Source organism: Panicum virgatum, chromosome 7K (genome assembly GCF_016808335.1).
Source record: "Panicum virgatum strain AP13 chromosome 7K, P.virgatum_v5, whole genome shotgun sequence".
NCBI lineage: Eukaryota > Viridiplantae > Streptophyta > Magnoliopsida > Poales > Poaceae > Panicum > Panicum virgatum.
In genome coordinates, this window is record NC_053142.1 from 28,864,634 (window position 1) to 28,882,980 (window position 18,347).

Consider the following 18,347-nt stretch of genomic DNA (forward strand, 5'->3'; position numbering starts at 1 on the left):
ATACCCCGATGCCGCCGTCAAAGAGGAGAGATCGCAGCAGAGATTGCAGAGAGATCAGAAAGAGAGCATCCAGAGACGAGTTTCAGAGATCCATTCGAGTTAGACACAAGAGAAAGGCGACACCGGAGGCCTCATCATCCCTCGGCGCCGCTGCAAGTTGGAGGACAGCAAGGGATCCATCCCTTGCCGGAGATTTCGTCACCATGATCGACTACGCTTCGCTTAGCTTCATGGGGTAAAGTCCTCGTTTGTTCATAGGGTTGTAAGGAGATCTTGAGTTGTATTTGCCGAATCTTTTATGAGATTGATCTATCACGATTCTTGTTGATGATGCTTTGATTCCTAATAGTTCGCGACTTGACTTTGGGTTTCCTTTACTCTTACATGGTTTACTTAGATTACATCAACTATCGTGTTCTTGTTGATTCGTTATGGATTATCCTCATGTAGTGACAGTATGCGGGAGGGAAAGGTTTTGATCTTGGAACACACATTTGGTAGATTAGATCCGTTCTTCGTTGCTCGGCGATTACATCTCTAGTGATCCTAGACCCTATGGACAAATGCTCTTCATATCTTGTGCACACACCTATCATTGCTCACTAGTCTAGATTAGATTAGATTGGTTAGATTAGATCTATTTCGCACTCAATCATTCAATATTGATCTTTTACCAACATCATTAGTGCTTAGTTAAGCATAGTAATACACTTGTTCCGTGGATTGATAAACCTTGGGGAAATACTCTAAGAGAAAAGCTACACGATCCGTGCGCTTGCGGTACGTAAATTGGCGCTCTAAGGAGTATTCAAGATAAGGTCCTGCTCTACAATTCAAGATGACAACCGATTCGCCTGAGTCTCCATCCCATTTGCCGGCCTGAGTCTCCTCGTGTGCGAATCGGTTTCGATTTTTGGTAGGCACGAGATAAGGAAATTTCAAACCTGTGCCTTATAGATTTCGCATGCCAAAATCGAAGAGATATTGGACTTCTCGTCCAAGTTTTTTCGGGACTTAAATAGAGGCGCGGGTTAGATATATTCTCTCATACTTTTCAATGTACACCACCACCTCGTGAGAGACATCGACAATGGCCGATCCAGCGAGCGCAAGAGCTATGATTGAAGCAATGGAGATCAAGGAGAGGGGCATGGCGCCCGACAACCCCATGCCAAGGACGCCTAGCCCCATCTCGGCAACCGGTGCACAGCCCCTCCTTGTCGAAGCAAAGCGATGTGAAGCGAAGGCCCCTCCGAAGAAATTCAATACTCAAGCAAGGATGAGCGTCGGAGGGAAGGGCCTTCAATGGTGCAACGAGAAGCTAGCTCAAGCCCAAAGGGTGGTCGTCGTCATCAGCAGCGACGAAGACGAAGGCGAGAAGCGACAAGACAAAAAGCCACCCACGCCTAGGCGTTCCTTGCGCCTCCTAGGAGTTAAAAGAAAGAACTACATCGAGCACACCCCGGAGCCGAAGGATTATGCGGGGGACAGCGATTGGGAGAGCATCATGAGCCCTAGTTCATGGGGCGCCACCAGTCGTGACTACGATGATGATTTGCCGGGGTGGGCCGAAGATGAGAGAAGGGAGGAAGACGACCCCTCCGAAGGTGACAGCGGCAAGAAGAAGAAGAAGGACGACGATGAGCTCGAGGACGACAGCCCCAACTGCAGCGGGCATCACTCCGAGTGCTGTTTCAAGTGCCGCAATGAAATCGCGGATCTCTGCGCCACCATCGATAGGTGTCACGATCAAATCATGGCAATGAATCGAAGGATGGACGACATCGAGAGCTTGGTTGAGAGAGACTACAACTTCCTTGTCCGCAACATAAGAAAGTTATTCGGGATGGTCAGAGATCTTCAAAAGCAAGGAGGAGGGCGCCCTAGATTCAATTGCCCTAGGTGCCGTTGAGAACACCGACGAGCATCACACCCGTCTTTTATATCATTGCGGCGAGGACGCCGCATAATCTAAGCATGGGGGGAAGGTGTGACGACTCGTAGATTGAATTTTGGTCTTTGTTTACTCGAAAGTTCGTCGTGTGCGTGTCTTTAATTCCGCATGTGTGAGAGTTATAGTTTAGCGTTGTGTGCTTTATTTTTTGCATGTGTGAGAGTGAGTCTTAAATTAGTGTTGAGTCATGAAAACAAAATAAAAAGAGTCTTTGTTTTTTGTTGGATCGTGCATTTTATTTATGCATTCAGTTTTACTTTATTTTCTTTAAAGCAATTGTTCACGAGCGTTGTCATGAAAATTAATTCATATTTGTGGAGCTTAGTAAATTATTCGTTCATGTTAATACCCACACTTGAGCTTTGATCTAGCGCTTGGTTTTGATTACGCTTGCGAGTAAGGCATGATTTGGAGGACTTTAATTTCATAAAAATAATAAAACCCCTACAAACATAAGGTTGATCAAGTTCTTGGCAAGATGTGAGTAAAAATCCTATCATCCAAAAGCTTTATTCGTTCCACCATAAGTATTGGATGTACATTGAGTTGAGTTAGGATTTCTTTCTCTTGGGTGTTTTAATTTCGAGCAATGATCATGTCCGTATTTTTCATCTCTGAATTGCTAGCCATGTCAATATTCGGTAATGAGAATTCCTCATTGGAACAACTCATGAAATCTACCGGATTCCAAAACCCGAACCTGAGATTATCTTGTTTATTATCCTCTTCCTTGACCACAACCCAATTATGAGGATACATTCTGTTTCTGCGCATGATTTGTATAAAACATAATTTTGGGATGAAGAAAGGAAGGAGTACTAGAAAAACGGACCGAAGCCGACCTGGGAAAGCCCCAGGCCGGCCGGCCTACACCCCTTGGGCCAGCCGGTCTAGGCCCCTCTAGCCTCGGCTCGGGCTCCAAAAATTCAGGGAGCCTCTTTGGAGATTTGCCTATCTATGTTTTATAGAAAGTGTCCTATGAAAAGGTTCGCAAAAGAGAAAGAAAATTCGGGAGAAAGAAAGAAAAAAATGTATGAGAAGAAAAGAATAAATGAAGGGATTCTATGGTTAGAGAAGTGCAAAGAGATATCACCTTGTTGTTTGAGAACAATATCCTCAATTCCACCATGTGCAATCCGACAACGAGGACGATGCTTGTGCCTTGAAGTCAATCTTTTTGTATGCCTTTGCACATATCCACCATTCTAAATCTTCTTACCCTTGAACCCTTTACATTATGGAGAAACTCTCATGATCATTGGCCCGGAAGGTAAGCAATCATTAGAAGGTTTTCTTAATTTGACAATATATGTATATACTTTGCTAAGCCTCACCTATAGCCCCACTTTATACTTGAGAAACTTTTGGGAGATGAGAGTTTGCAAATAATAATAGGATAGCCACTTATATCGAGAGACATGAAAGGACTTGTGCAAGAATTTTTGGTCTAACCTTTGTTGCAGGGTATTTTGCTTCTAAAAACTAAAAAAAAGAAGAAAACCTCCAAGGATGGCAAGAAAAGCAAGTGTTGTCGATATTCGTGTTGCCGGCTAAAGGTAAGAGTCGTGGAGTAATATTGGATGAGTTTTTAAACGCCCATGATATGATTATCCTCGCTGCTCCTCTGACCTTTGTTTGAAGAAATATTGTTAGACTTGTTTGCATAAGTAAATTTTGCAGTTTGAGAACTCTCGAGCAACCCATGGAAGGACTTGACGATTTGATTTGCTCGAGGACGAGCAAAAGCTAAGCATGGGGGGAATGTTGGCGCTCCTTAAGTACCCATTTTATTATATGATTAGGAGAGGTTTTGGTAATTTCTTCGGGATGATTCATGTACTAACCCGCCACTTGGCACCCGAACTTGACCGTTTTCGATTTTGTCCTGGATTTTGGAGCATGTTGTGTTTTGGCAGGAAATTGGACATTTTCGGAGATGTTTTGACGCATGGTCACAACTGGGCTAAGATGAGGAATAATGAAAAGAAGCCGCACGCGAAAGATGGGACCGAAAGGGGCCAGAAAGGGCCCAGGCCGGCCAGCCTGGGGCCCTCTGAGCCGGCCGGCCTGGGGCCATTTCGGGGCCCAATCGGCCTCGATTTTCTTCAGCGCGATGTATGTGTTGACCCTAATCTGTGTTTTACCAAAACCGCCGGCCAGAACCGCATATATATACCCCGAAGCCACCGTCAAAGAGGAGAGATCGCAGCAGAGATCGTAGAGAGATCAGAAAGAGAGCATCCAGAGACAAGTTTCAGAGATCCATTCGAGTTAGACACAAGAGAAAGGCGACACCGGAGGCCTCATCGTCCCTTGGCGCCGCTGCAAGTTGGAGGACAGCAAGGGATCCATCCCTTGCCGGAGATTTCGTCACCATGATCGACTACGCTTCGCTTAGCTTCATGGGGTAAAGTCCTCGTTTGTTCATAGGGTTGTAAGGAGATCTTGAGTTGTAATTGCCGAATCTTTTATGAGATTGATCTATCACGATTCTTGTTGATGATGCTTTGATGCCTAATAGTTCGCGACTTGACTTTGGATTTGCTTTGCTCTTGCATGGTTTACTTAGATTACATCAACTATCGTGTTCTTGTTGATTCATTACCGATTATCCTCGTGTAGTGATAGTATGCGGGAGGGAAATGTTTTGATCTTGGAACACACCTTTGGTAGATTAGATCCGTTCTTCGTTGCTCGGCGATTACATCTCTAGTGATCCTAGACCCTATGGACAAATGCTCTTCATATCTTGTGCACACACCTATCATTGTTCACTAGTCTAGATTAGATTAGATTGGTTAGATTAGATCTATTTCACACTTAATCATTCAATATAGATCTTTTACCAACATCATTAGTGCTTAGTTAAGTATAGTAATATACTTGTTCCGTGGATTGATAAACCTTGGGGGAATACTCTAAGGGAAAATCTACATGATCCGTGCGCTTGCGGTACGTAAATTGGCGCTCTAAGGAGCGTCAACAGCAGCCATCCCGCACGCCGCCTTCCTCTCCTCCGTCATCCATGGCTGGCTCTGTGCTATGGGGCTGCCGACTGTGACAGACCCGCCGAGTTAAAATACTTAATTAAGCATAACCGCCATCATCTGGCGCATTAGCTTAATTAAGTGTAACTTGACAGGCTGTTTCCAACCCACAGGCCGATCAAAACACACCAGAAGTCTCACGCGAAGGCGAGCACAGAAGGTACCAACTGTTGGAAATATGCCCTATAGGCAATCATATTTCCTTGTATTCATGGTTAATAAAGTGTTCCTTGAATATTCATGGATGACAACTCACATTGATTAATGCTTATGTGAAGTATTTGTGAAACTCTTTACTTGTATGAATATTCTAAAGTGTTCCTAGTCGGAGTTCATGTGAGGACACACATGAATATTAGACTAGCACATGTATTAGTTGATTGACTGCGTTTCACATGTCATGGATATGGTGATGTGAAACTAATAATGTGGGCTCATGTGAGACTTGAGATTGAACTGACCCAACACGAGATGATGATTTCTCATTACACAATATGAACGCTGTGTCCTAAGACCTGAGATCGTCGTATGTACTTAAAATATGAACCGACTTATTTAGGAGCCATCAAACGCTGCACCGTAACAGCGTAGTCAAAAAGGTGGCTTTTGGGTCTGTCAAGAAGCATGCTGTGAGACATAATCGGTCAAGATAAAATTTGCCCCTCTCTACAAGAGAGATATCTCTGGGCCCCTCGAGTGATTTGGATAAGGAAATGCATGGCCAAGCTGGGGTTAAGAGTTAACCAAGGATTCCGAATCACAGGATCGAGAAAGAGTGGTCGGCTTTAAGCTAGACCAAATATCGTGAGGCAAAGGGAACATCATGTATATGATATTGTGGCGGCTCGTCTGATATGATCTTTGTGTGCGTATAGGAGTTGACATGTCTTGCTAGAGGCCACTATCTACTATTGGGCCGAGTAAGAGTACTCGGGCCATGCCTATTCGCATGTGAGCCCATAGGGTCACACACTTAAGGGAAAAAAGTCTGATAAGGATTAGATCCGAATTAGACTGGGTTTAAGCGCACTAATGGGCCTTTTAGGCCCAAAAGAGGGCGCCCAAGGTGGGGCCCAAGGCAGCCCACCTAAGGGGCTATATAAACAGAGGAGGGGGTGCCTAAAAACCCTAACCCTTGCCGCCGCTACAGTAACATGCTACAGTAACTGCGGGTGATTAATGCTGCCCCTCCTGCGCGCCAAGCCCGAGGTCGCCTTCGCGGACCTAGCAGTCCGGATCGTGACGCTTCTTCCCGTACGTGTGGATACCTTGGAGGTGCCGCATCTGCTGCACAAGGACGAGCCGCACGTGAGGAGGTTCACGCAACTGCACTGCCGGCTTCCATCTACACTACACCGATGCGCTACAAAAGTTCCGCAACCGCGCGTCTAGTGGTAATCCCGTGATCTATAACTGCAGTAATCCTGGTTTATGTGGTAGAAAATTTTTGTTTTTGATACCCCATATTCCTACACCAGTATGATAAAATATTATGAAAATAGTAAACAAAAATATTAAGACTTTACAACACAGCTTTAAATTTAAAAATTACAAACAAAAAGATAGAATCGGAAAAGAATCTAACTTACAGAGCATTTTTACTAGAGAATAAATAAAACAAACTAACTAAATCGAGAACTACCGAGACGTGAAGACAAGACGCCACATCGAGCCCACCGATATGACACCTAGTTAGCTCCTATACCTGAAATAGGGTAAACAACAAACCCTGAGCAACTAATACTTTGCAAGACTTACCCGACCAGTGGGTATAACTTAGCCCACCTACCTAGACATGCAAGGTCTTTGGCTAGTGCCTTATTTTGCAGAAAACAGCGACTAAAGTAATTTCTTAAATTCCATATTTTAGCTCCAGGTTATATATAAATTTACTCTAATCTAATATTTGCACGAATCAACTATATCAAACATGGTGGTGCAATCAATAATAATTCAATGTTTTTATCATCCTAGATATATAAATATACTCATTATCCCATCATAATACTACGATGCAACGCAGTGATCAAGGTGCTCATATCCGAGAGCGACTGACGGCGAATCGATCCGATTTAACCTTGCAAGGTGGACCTAACCAACACGGCACGTATTTGCCCCGTCGGACTATACATGCCAACCATTCCCCTCCCCGCCTCGAACTACAGGAACCAGCCCAACGACATATGGTCAGCCGAGCTCAACGTGAGACCACCAAAAGTAAACAATGCATCCCCATTTCTCCGCGACTACTCGACTACCCCAGGAGTTGGGTGCGGGTTCCTGTACTTTCGAAGTAAGGTAGTACTCGGCTTACCGGTTTCGACTACCTCCTACTCCCGGTATGCGGTTATTACAAATTCAAACATGATCAGCAGGGCCAACAACGGTACGGTCTTTAACCGACTCAGACGGGACTAAGACACCCAGGAACCCTGTCCTGCTGTCATACCTACATATCCTCATCATTCCCGTCCGGTCTCAATTCTCCATTCCTTACATATCCAATTCAGCAACTCATATCCTGAAATATTAAAATATCTTGTATCTCGCGAATAACCGGAAATTACTCGACTTCTAATCATCCTATTTCTCGCGAATGACCAGAGATCACTCGTCTTCTATGGAGAACCATTAAGCATAGCACTTCTATCGTCCTATACATACTAGTATAATTCAAGGGAATCTAGGGATCATGCAACTAGGGTTCCAATCAACTCCTGAAACGTAATGCACACGTGATAAATATATATATAGGTGTCATAATTTCAAATAATAGGATGTGCACCGGGGCTTGCCTGAGGGTAACACTAAGTTAGTGTTAATTTTAGTAAGGCCTTGGGCCCTTCCGACCATTGGGCCGGGTCTTCACGAATTTCTTCTCAATCCTGCTTCGCTAGCTCTTGGGCTTCACGGCTACGCCTGTTCCACAGTCACGAGATCGCATGCACCGGAATCTACATGTGTGCATATGCATATGATATGAGAGAATGCATATATGAATTATATATTCACAAAAATAACCCATAATTGAGGAGAATTGCTAATGATTCGGACCAACTACCCTAACCCTACCCGCTCAGCTGCCGCCACACCCATGATAAACTTAACAATTAAAAAGCTACAAACCCACACATTCGGAGACTCCGGGCTTTAACCCAGATTGTCCGGCACAAACTTCTGGAGTATCCGTGCATTCTAATGATGAATCAAAAATTAGCATAATACTACACCGATAAAATGTGTTAATTGTACGCGCCAATATCTTTCTCAAACATAAACTAGTTATTATCTAATAAACATACTAGTACACGGATACGTTGATTACCATACTAAACGATGTTTTCTAGACTTGTAACTTTTGCAATGAACTACACATTCCTAAAACAAGCCACTGCCCTAGTTTCATAATTTTTAGACTAACATATTTGCCGAAACTAATTAAACAAACCTAAAACACAACCTAAACTTTAACAGAGGCAAAAAGGTCATTTCACAAGAATTGATATTTTTCCCCTGTAGATTTAGATCTAAGCATTCAAAAAAACTAATTTTGTATTTTTAGGATTTTTCTTTAATTTATTAGGCAACCTACAAGTTTCGTCAAACGAATAAAAGGGCACACACCTCATAACAACCGGTTAGACCGGTCGTGGTCGACCAGGCTGGCGGCGGTGCGCGGCGGAGTTTCAGCGCCGGAAACCACGGAGGTAGGGGTCCGGGAGGATGAGGAGCTTACCACGAACCCATTTTGGGGACTTATTTGGGCGGAGGACGACTGGAGAGGCGGATCGACGGTGAGGGGCAGAGCTATTGTCCATGGAGGCTTGGAGCTTCGATTCCCGTCGACTCGGCCAAGGAGAAGCTAGGCTGGAGTTTGGGGAAGGAGGAGGAGGTGGTGGGGAACTTCTGTGCGTAAGTAATCGAAGCGGGGCGACCGGAGGGAGGAGATCGAAGGGAGGGGGCGGGGAACGAGCTCAGCTCGGCTCTGTCTGAAAGAAGAAGAAAGAGAGAGCAGAGTGAAATAGATAAGGATGAAAAAAGAATAGGACTAGGTTTAAAGACGCCCAACTGGTCCGACCGATTTGGCCTACTGGTTAGACCGGTGCGGAGACGGGGTGTTACACTGACTGCCCAGGCCGCCGCCTCGCCTTGCCTGCGGCTCTTGCCGCCATACCAGCTATTCCACCATGGAGCGCGCGGCGGCCGCGGGGTGGTCAGAGAAGCCGCTGGATCAACACGAAGGAGCGCGTGGTGCCGCCGACGCGGTCTCGACTTTAGGGGAGTTCGCCGGGGTCGTAGCTGTACGTCGTGGCTGTGGGCCTTGTCACAGTGGGGCTCGGTGGCGCGGCGCTGCTGATGTGGTGGGCGCTGGCGTTCCTCCCGGCGCACGAGCAGCTCTGGATGGTCCCTGCAGGGCTCGTCCTCCTCGGCATACCCATCCTAGCCTGGCTCTCACTCACCTCCGGCTCGTGCGGCCGCACGCGAGGCATCGCTAGCAGGCACGAGACCGCCGCCGCAGGCCTGCACGCCACGCTCGAGTGGCTCCTCCATGCGCTGCGCACTGGAGGTGAGCCGAGATCTAGAGCAGCAGCCGGAGGAGAATTAATGTCAGTGGCCGCCCTCGGTGAAAGAGAGAGGATGGGATCAAATTGGAGAAGATGAAATTCTGGAAGGGTGTTTTTGTAAATATTTGCCTGCGTGGCGACATGTGGCATGCCACATCAGCTTTGGGTGCTCGCATGGTGTATTTGGGACCTCAGATGAAAGACTTAGCATGGTTTAGGGACCCAGGTAGACGATTAGAGAGTTTAGGGACGTACGTGAAATCTCGAGACAAGTTTGGGGATCTGGGGTGCAATTTACTCTTTTCACTATTGATCTTCACTTGGCACCCGCATGGGGGGCGGCATCGTCCCGCCATCGAGTGTCTTGAGTAGAATTAGGTCTGACGTCCGACGCCCTCCACCTCTCCCCCTCTCCTTTGCCGCCAGCCCGCGCCACCCGACGCCCGACGCCCTACTACGATGGGGAGGGACTGCGCGATGGTACAGATTGGCCTGCATGCTACATTAACTTGCTACAGTATTGAAAATACAATATTCATTGAAACAAATCACATGCATGGTCCAAGTTCACATACTACATGAGAATTATAAACTTTGTCGACTACCTCCAAGCAAGAGAAACTGTGGTCGCCAACTCATCACGAAATAAATCCATTGTTGGAGTGTTGGGTGCAGATGTTGACCCATCTGATGCCAATAATGACACAACATATTTGTTATATCTTTTTGGTATCATTGGTATGAAACTAGGATCACAATCGAAGGCCCCATGGCCGGCCAACACCAGCATGATGAAGGGCGTCCCCCCCCCCCCCCCTAGAAGGAGATGAGGTTATTGTCATGGAGCCATGGAGATATGCAGTGAGGGAGATGAAAAATTGAAGGGAATCAGAAGGAATTAGGCCACAATACCTATACTAGAAGGAAGATAATCATTTTGGGGATCCATTCCGCATGAGAGATGAGGCCGCCGGCGATGAACCTTGGAGGGCGCGCCTAGGGTTTGGGCAACGGCGCAAGAGGTGAAGTCAGGAGATGGGGGAGGCGCAGGGTCCAGAGAGGCTCTTTTTTTTTTGAAGCAATATGTTGTGTAAATAGTGCCAAAGATGGGTAATTTTACCCTAACTCTATGTGGACGCCCATAACCGGTGTTTCTAGCACCTCTTGAGGAGCTCCAAGAAAAACATAAAGTTGGAGTTGCTGGAGCCAAACGTGTTTGGCACAACATGTTGGTGGAGTTCTTGGAGCGGAGCTCTTCTAAACATCCTGTTAATTACTTTTGGTCCATTTTTTCTTGAAGAGTTTTGGTAGCTTATTTTTTATGAAAATAGTGATTCCATTAACAGAACAGATTTACTCCGTGTCAAACGATTGAAATTATGTTTATCTATCAATCGAGGTTCCAGAGGGTTAGATGGGCGATGGATAACAGATCAGTGATTCCCGGCGTGCGAGTGACTGAATGACGTGTGGTTCGCGGCCAGCACCCAGCAGGCACAAGAATGGCTGTCCCCACGCGCCTGCCAGTACGGCAGCACACTCCATTGGGCCCTGTTTGGTTCCCTAGCACAACTTGTGCTAGGGTACTTTGACCGTTAATTGCTAATATTAAATGAAGGTAGTTTACAAAACTAACTTCACAATTTCTGCGCTAGAAACCCTGAAGAATCTAATGATGCCTTTAATCGTGTGATTAGAGAGTAATTATTGTAGCATTACTGTAGCCAATCATTAATTAATTAGTGTCATTAGATTCATCGCGAAAAGTTACGTCCATTCCTAAAAAAATTTTACAAATAGACTTCATTTAGTACTTCATGGTGAGAGATTCTTTTTTTGAGGAACGTGCGTTCTAGATCCTAGCACTATCCAAATAAGACCATGAGGAGCGAAGAGCGGAGCTCCCATTTCAGCCTAGTCCAATTAAGAGGAATGCAGTATAGTGTGATTTGAAATATAAAGTAGTCCTAATTATTACAAATTCTTTGTTTTTATACAGATTAGTTAGTGCACCGTAGGCCTGCTCTTGTTTATTATCAAGATAAGTAAGAGGAATTGCAGTTGTAACTTTATTGTGAGCCCAAAAATTAGTTTTGTTTGCACTCTAGTTGGAGAAATACACAAACAAAACCTGTAGTTTACTTGGCTCAATGTGATGTATTTTTGTTTTTTTGTAGATTTGTTAGTGCAGCATGGACCGGCTCTTGTTTGTGGTTAATATAGGCAAAGAGAATTGTAATTGTTCGTTCGTAACTTTATTGTCAGCCCAAAAATTTTAGCTGTAAATTTTTTATTTTTTGTTTGTACTTTGATTAGAAAAAACCAATGTTAGGCTAGGCGCTAGGCGGTTTCTAGGCGGTGACCCACTGCCTGGAGCCTAGGCGAGCCTAGGCGTTTCAAGGCGGTGCCATATATGTACGTATACATTTGTCATATACATCATATATACTTCTAAAAGAAAAGAAAAACAGAGGACCACTAAACCCTGAATTGAAAAATAGGCCCATCAAAGCAGCCCAGCCCAGCAGCCCAACAACCACCTTATCTCCTCCCCTCCTCTCCTCTCGTTTCCCTTCCCGACGCCCCCTGCATCTCCTCTCGTTCTCAACGTCGCCGCCCCTGCCTCCATTCACCTCTGCTTCCAGCCTTCCACCCTTCCTCCTCTTCCTCCGCGCGTGCCCCTGCATCTCTCCTCCTCCTCCGCCGCCGCCGCCCGTCCCCTGCTTTCTCCTCCTCCACCGGCGCCCGTCCCTGCCTCCTCCGCCACCGCCGCCGGCGCTCTCTGGTCTGCCTCCTCCCTCGCCAGCACCGCGCGGAGGGGAGTGGCCGGCGGGAGCAGCAGCCCTGCGCGGAGGGAGATCGGCGGCCCGGCGCGGAGGGAGACCGGCGAAGGTGCTCCGCTCGCCTAGGGGTCCGCCTACCCCCTAGGCGAGGCGGTACCCCGCCGCCTAGCGCATAAGTGCGCCTAGGCGGGCGCGGAATAGCGCCTTGTGGAACATTGGAAAAAACAAAAATAAAACATCATATAATGTATTGGGTTCAAGGTGATGTAAATTTTACAGATTTGTTGGTGCATCATGGTGCAGTTCTTGTTTGTTATCAAGATTGGCTGGGAGAAATTGAAATTGTAACTTTGTAGTCAGCCAAAAAATTTAGCTGTAACTTTTTTTTCATTTTTAATTTTTATTTCTACTCTAATTGGAAGAAACACATAAATAAAATATTGTTTACTGGGCTTAATGTGATGTACTGGGCTGGTAACAAGGAACTCATATCGGGCAAGCTATATGAGAAAGTGGACCCGATAACAACTAGGTAACACAACATATATGGGCAGATGACCGAGTTGTTGGATAATGATCTAGGGGTCATACAGGTGATTGGCATATAGCTACTTTTTCTGCAAAAGGGCATGTAGCCTAGTAGTTATAAGAGCCTCGGTAACACATGAGGTCCTGGGTTCGACTCCCCATGAGAGCGAATATTCTGGGATTTAACGACGTTGGGCATTAAGTGGTAGGCAACGGTCCCGTCGACAGCGAAACATCTGTGGTGACTTCGTCAATCTCGAGGATTTGCCGGCTCAGTCTTCGAAGATGCTCATAGGGGTCTCCCGTTCCTCTCTGATGAATCCGCGGCACTCCGCTCGACTCGCCGCTCGCCCAGGTGGCCGCCCGCCCGCCCCAAGTCACTGACTCGCTGCGCCGCCATCCGTCGCCCCTTCCTCGGCTCGCCAGACCCGCCTCTGCCTCTCCCTCTCACGCACTCGTCTGCTTTGCACATCGTGCCCGCGTCGCCGCACGCCGTCGGCTATCACCTCGCGGGCTCACCTTGCTCGCAGTGCCGCAGGCGCCAGCCAGCCCCGGCACGGCGCGCCTGCGCTCCCAAAGCCCCAGACCCTAGTGAAGGAAGCGCCTACCCCCAGAGGTAAATTGAATCCCTATTCTGATCCCCTGCTTAACCCTAGGCAGTAGATTAGTAAATAAGTAAATGATAATTGATGTCACATGTCGATTAATAGATGCAAGAATTGCTGAATGAGAATCATACATGGGTTGATTATTGATGTATTTCATTTTTTTAAATTCCATGAACAATGAAGAGGGATGAGGACATTGCATCACTTTTTCAGAAGCATATAGAAAAGAAGCTTGCTGCTTCTGCATTTCCTTCACCTGTTCCGGCTGCACCAGTGGTGGAAGAGGAAGTTCAAGAGCCTGTTCAAGTGCAAGAGAGAATAATTGAAGAAGATGTGAATCCTAGTATTGTGGCATCTAGTGTGCTTTCAGAATCAATTGAAGCTGAAGATGTCTTGCCACCAATCCCACCTCCAATTGAAAATGTGTTGCCACCACAATCACCGATTTATGATGTCAATCGTCTTCCTTATGATCCAGGTGAAAGGCTCCCCATTGGAAGTTATCCTTTTAATGATCAAGATGCAATTAGAAGGTCATATATTCTAAAAAGGTCCATTCCAACTTTATGCACATGAATTTAAGAAAAGGCTGATTGGAGGTAGAGAACGGGTTTTTAATTTTGTATGGTTTTACAAATATGATTGGGTTGGATATAGTATCAAAAAGAAAGCTGTATTTATTGGGGTCATTGATCATATCGGTCAAGAGCTTGACAATTGATTTGATGAGGTTAATTTGGAGCTGCTTTCTTTTATGTCAGTCTTCAGCCCTGCTGATTCTTTTGCTTCCTTTGATGCACAAAAGTTATGTAGGCTTGCTGATTTCTACTCTAATGACTTCTCTGACTCGGATTTGGTCAAACTTGAATTGCAACTTGACAATTATATTGATGACATTAGAGATGAGGACAGCTTCAAATGTCTTACCAATCTTGTTGAGCTCTCAGTTAAGCTAGTTAAAACTTGGAGGCATAATATTTATGATATGGTCTTGATTCTACCGGTGGCGATGACAAGTGTTGAAAGGGTCTTCTCTGCATTGACTTTTGTGAAAACTAAGCTGAGAAATAAGATGGGAGATAGTCTTTTGGATGATTGTCTACACACATTTATCGAGCGAGATATCTTTTTTCAAGTGAATGAAGATGATATAGTTAATACTTTCATGAACTTTAGGAAGCGTAGACCTGATAAGAAGAAATAAGGTAGTCTCTTTGAACTATTGTAGGTTTGTAAGCTTATTTTATGCATTTTAAGACTAAATGTGTTTTTATTATTTATATTGTAATCTATGCAAGTATTGAATCTAATTTTTTATACACTAAATTGCTCGTGAAATTTTTTTATTTTTTAGATCGTACCGAATTATATGTTAAAATTTTAATACATATCGTAAGTTCCAATCCTAAGTCCGCCAGCAAACTGCAATGCCAAAACATGCGCCACACTATTAGAGACGCGAGAGCAGTACAGAACAGAGAAATATAAAATTAGATGAAGAATGGGGCCTCCAGTTGGGGCTAGGGAGAAAGCATTGCGCCCGAGGGCCAGCCGAAGCAGCAGGGAATCGGGTTCCACCACAATTCTCGTCGTGCCCTTCTCGCTTGCTGCCTTCAGGCCAGAACTTCAGAATGGAAAGCATCCATCCACAAGGAATAGCCCCGGCCCCGGCCCCGGCCCCAGCATACAGCACCATCTGCATCTCCGATCACAAATCCCCAACCACCGCAGCTGGTTTCAGCAATATACGAGCCGTCAACATTGATTTTCAGGAGCTCGCCCAATGGCCAGTTGGAGGACTTTGGGTAGCTTTTGATCTTTTGAGATTGGGTAGCTTTTGATTTGGCGTCAAGCAAAGCCGACGCCAACTCGCAACCACCATCAACATCAAAGGAGGCACTTTCCTGTCTGCAAGCCGCGGCGCCGAGCCAGTCATGCGTATATTCGTGCTCTCCGGCCAGAGCAACATGGCCGGCCGCGGCGGCGTGCACCGCCGGCGCTGGGACGGCGTGGTGCCGCCGGAGGGCGCGCCGGACCCGTCCATCCAGCGCCTCTCCGCGGCGCTGGACTGGGAGGAGGCGCGGGAGCCGCTCCACGCCGACATCGACACCGCCAAGACCTGCGGCGTCGGGCCCGGGATGGTCTTCGCCCGCGCCGTGCTCCCGTGCCTGCAGGAGGGCACCTCCGTCGAGGGGGCCCGGGCCGGGACCGGGATTGGGATCGGGCTCGTGCCGTGCGCCGTCGGCGGGACGGCCATCCGGGAGTGGGCTCGCGGGGAGCGCCTGTACGAGCAGATGGTGTGCCGGGCGCGCGTCGCGGCCCGGTACGGCGAGATCGAGGCCGTGCTGTGGTACCAGGGGGAGAGCGACGCCGAGTCCGACGCCGCAGCGGCGGCGTACCGCGGGAACATCGAGAGGCTCATCGCCAATGTCAGGGCGGATCTTGGGATGCCGCAGTTGCCTTTTATTCAGGTGATGGCCTTGGTTCTTCCTACTCCCACTTTGGTTTAGTTTTACCTGGGTTCATTCATTTGTTCTCTATTTGCCAAATTCGGATGAAATTGAACTGCATGAATTGCTCTCAAATTTGTGGTCCGAATTATTGTGCTGATTGAACCCACTTTGATTGACAGACATCGTAGGGAAGACACAAGAGAGGAAAAGTTTTCTCAATTTTACTTTCATAGTCTTTTATCCTCTTTCGTCTAGATGCTTTCAACTAACACTTGCTTTTTTTTGGAAAAGGGAAACTTTATTGATTTCAAGAAGGATACATCGAGATGATACATTGTCTTGAAAAGGAAAACTAATGCTTGTTAGGCTGGGAGCTTCTTTTCTCAAACCGGCTAGAGAGTCGCCTGTCATTATATTAAGAAGAATGAAAACAATACAAACAGCCCCAACAAGGCTTTAGCACACACAGCCACCCACCCAAACACGCACGCACGCGCCCTAGAGAAATAAGTTTACAATTCGCACCAAAGAGGTAGGCTGGCAGCGGATAAAGTAGAGGAAAGTGGGGGAATGGTTTAGGGCTTGAGGAGCGATTAGTTGTTTGCCGCAATTTCTGATTAGTTCTCATAGCGCTGAAGTTTTAATACTCTGTACCATTTGTTATCATTATTGTTTCTTAGAACTGAGCAGACATTCTCCATGGCGCAACATAATGAAATGTGCGCATTGCTGTGACCCTGACATGTGGGGTTTTCTGTAACTATAACTGTAAATCTCTAGCCAACATTTTGGGTTGCGAGCAGTCAAATACTTAGTGTACATTGAGATTGAACTTTTGAAAATGGTACAGATAGGGTTGTCTAACTTTTGTTTTCCAGAATAAAGTGATTTTTGCTATGGTTTGGAAATTTAGTAGGAAGTCAATGTTGTTGTTTGAGGTTCTTCCAATGGCTTTGTGAGTTGAGGGAGTAATAACAAGTGAACCTGTCCCCAATCGCATAATAGTTATTAGCAAAACTATAAAATTCCTCTTAAAAGGATGGCACTTAACAGAATGTCACTCAAAACATTGAATTGATAAAATGCAGCGAAACTGTGCACATCAGTCAGTATAGGATCAGAGCAGCTTGTATATATGGGGCCATATATTCATCTCTGAATTTTAGTAACCTTTAAACACTTTTTAGAATAAATAGTTTCCTCATCATTTCGACTAACACATGATTTTTCCTCAGATTTTATAGTGTGGCATCAAGTTTTGTTTCATCCTTCAATAAAGAAAAAAAAACTTGATACTGAACTGGTAAAGTAATAGTAATATTTAAGCCCTTGACGTTGCCTTAATTGTTTAAGGACAGAAGTTGATTTCAAAATTGTTTTCTCAGCTTCTTCATATTAGGAAATCACCCTTTATGCCCCCCTAGATATCAAGTGCAGTATCTAGTACTGATTTTAATCAAGATTGTATATAATATCAACAGGTTGCTCTTGCATCCGGCGATAAAAGGAACATTGAGAAAGTAAGAAGCGCTCAATTTAGGGTTAACCTACCCAATGTTGTAACTGTTGATGCAATGGGTCTTGCGTTGAACGAAGATAACTTGCATCTTACCACTGAGTCACAAGTAAAGCTTGGTAACATGCTTGCAGAAGCCTACATCAAGAACTTCTTAACAACGACTTGTTAGGTGACTGCCATTAGGTAATATTCTTAGAGACTCCTTTTCATACCGTGACATGTTTGACAATTTATTTTTGCCTTATTTCACGATACATCCATGTGAGTCCTTGGAGATAAGGAGTAAATGAGCCACATCTGTTTCTCAGAGATGTTTTAGTGTATCAACTGAATCATGGCCCTTGTTTCATTCTTTAGTTTTAATACTTTTGCAGGCTGTTCCTTCTTCAATCCACAGTGAATATGTTTGACAAAGGCACTGCAGAACAAGACAGCAAGACAATTATGTGCTCAAGATCCTAATCAAATGATATTCGGGAATTCACCCTAGAGGCTCAAAACTAATGTATTAAGTGTATAATATTTCAAATTCAGTTCATAACATTTCCCTCCATATATAAAGTAATTGCTACCCGTTGAGTTTCTACTAGTTATATGTTGCTTTTTTTTATGCCTCTCATCTGGGTACAGATGCAATATCTGTTCATACAAGTACATGCATGCCCACTCTACACATGCACACCTCACTCACACCACTATACGCGTACAAACAGCCCTACAGCTACACACAAAACCGAAAACCACGTCCTTCTAGAGATCATCGGAATCCCCGAAGACTCCGTAGGTGATAAGCACGTCGCATCCCTTTGTGGCTCTACACATGAGAGGATGTAGATTTATTTATGGGGGCAAGCTCTAGTGAGATGTGAACGTGTCGAGCTTGGGACTCG

The 18,347-nt window shown here is 45.6% G+C and overlaps 1 protein-coding gene across 1 annotated transcript; it reads left to right on the forward strand.

Annotated features, from left to right (window-relative positions):
• The first annotated feature begins 15,058 nt into the window (after positions 1–15,058).
• Positions 15,059–18,050, forward strand: LOC120640775 (probable carbohydrate esterase At4g34215). The gene is made up of 3 exons (XM_039916694.1): positions 15,059–15,956; positions 17,420–17,640; positions 17,832–18,050. Exons 1-2 carry the CDS (start codon positions 15,420–15,422, stop codon positions 17,624–17,626), a joined length of 744 nt encoding a protein of 247 aa, XP_039772628.1. The 5' UTR covers positions 15,059–15,419; the 3' UTR covers positions 17,627–17,640; positions 17,832–18,050.
• Positions 18,051–18,347: the final 297 nt, after the last annotated feature.

Excerpts from the sequence above, each read along its gene's own strand:
- LOC120640775 (XM_039916694.1), top strand. The coding sequence starts at position 15,420 with ATGCGTATATTCGTGCTCTCCGGCCAGAGCAACATGGCCGGCCGCGGC. Across the intron at positions 15,957-17,419 it reads CGCAGTTGCCTTTTATTCAG|GTTGCTCTTGCATCCGGCGA; the intron begins GTGATGGCCTTG and ends TAATATCAACAG.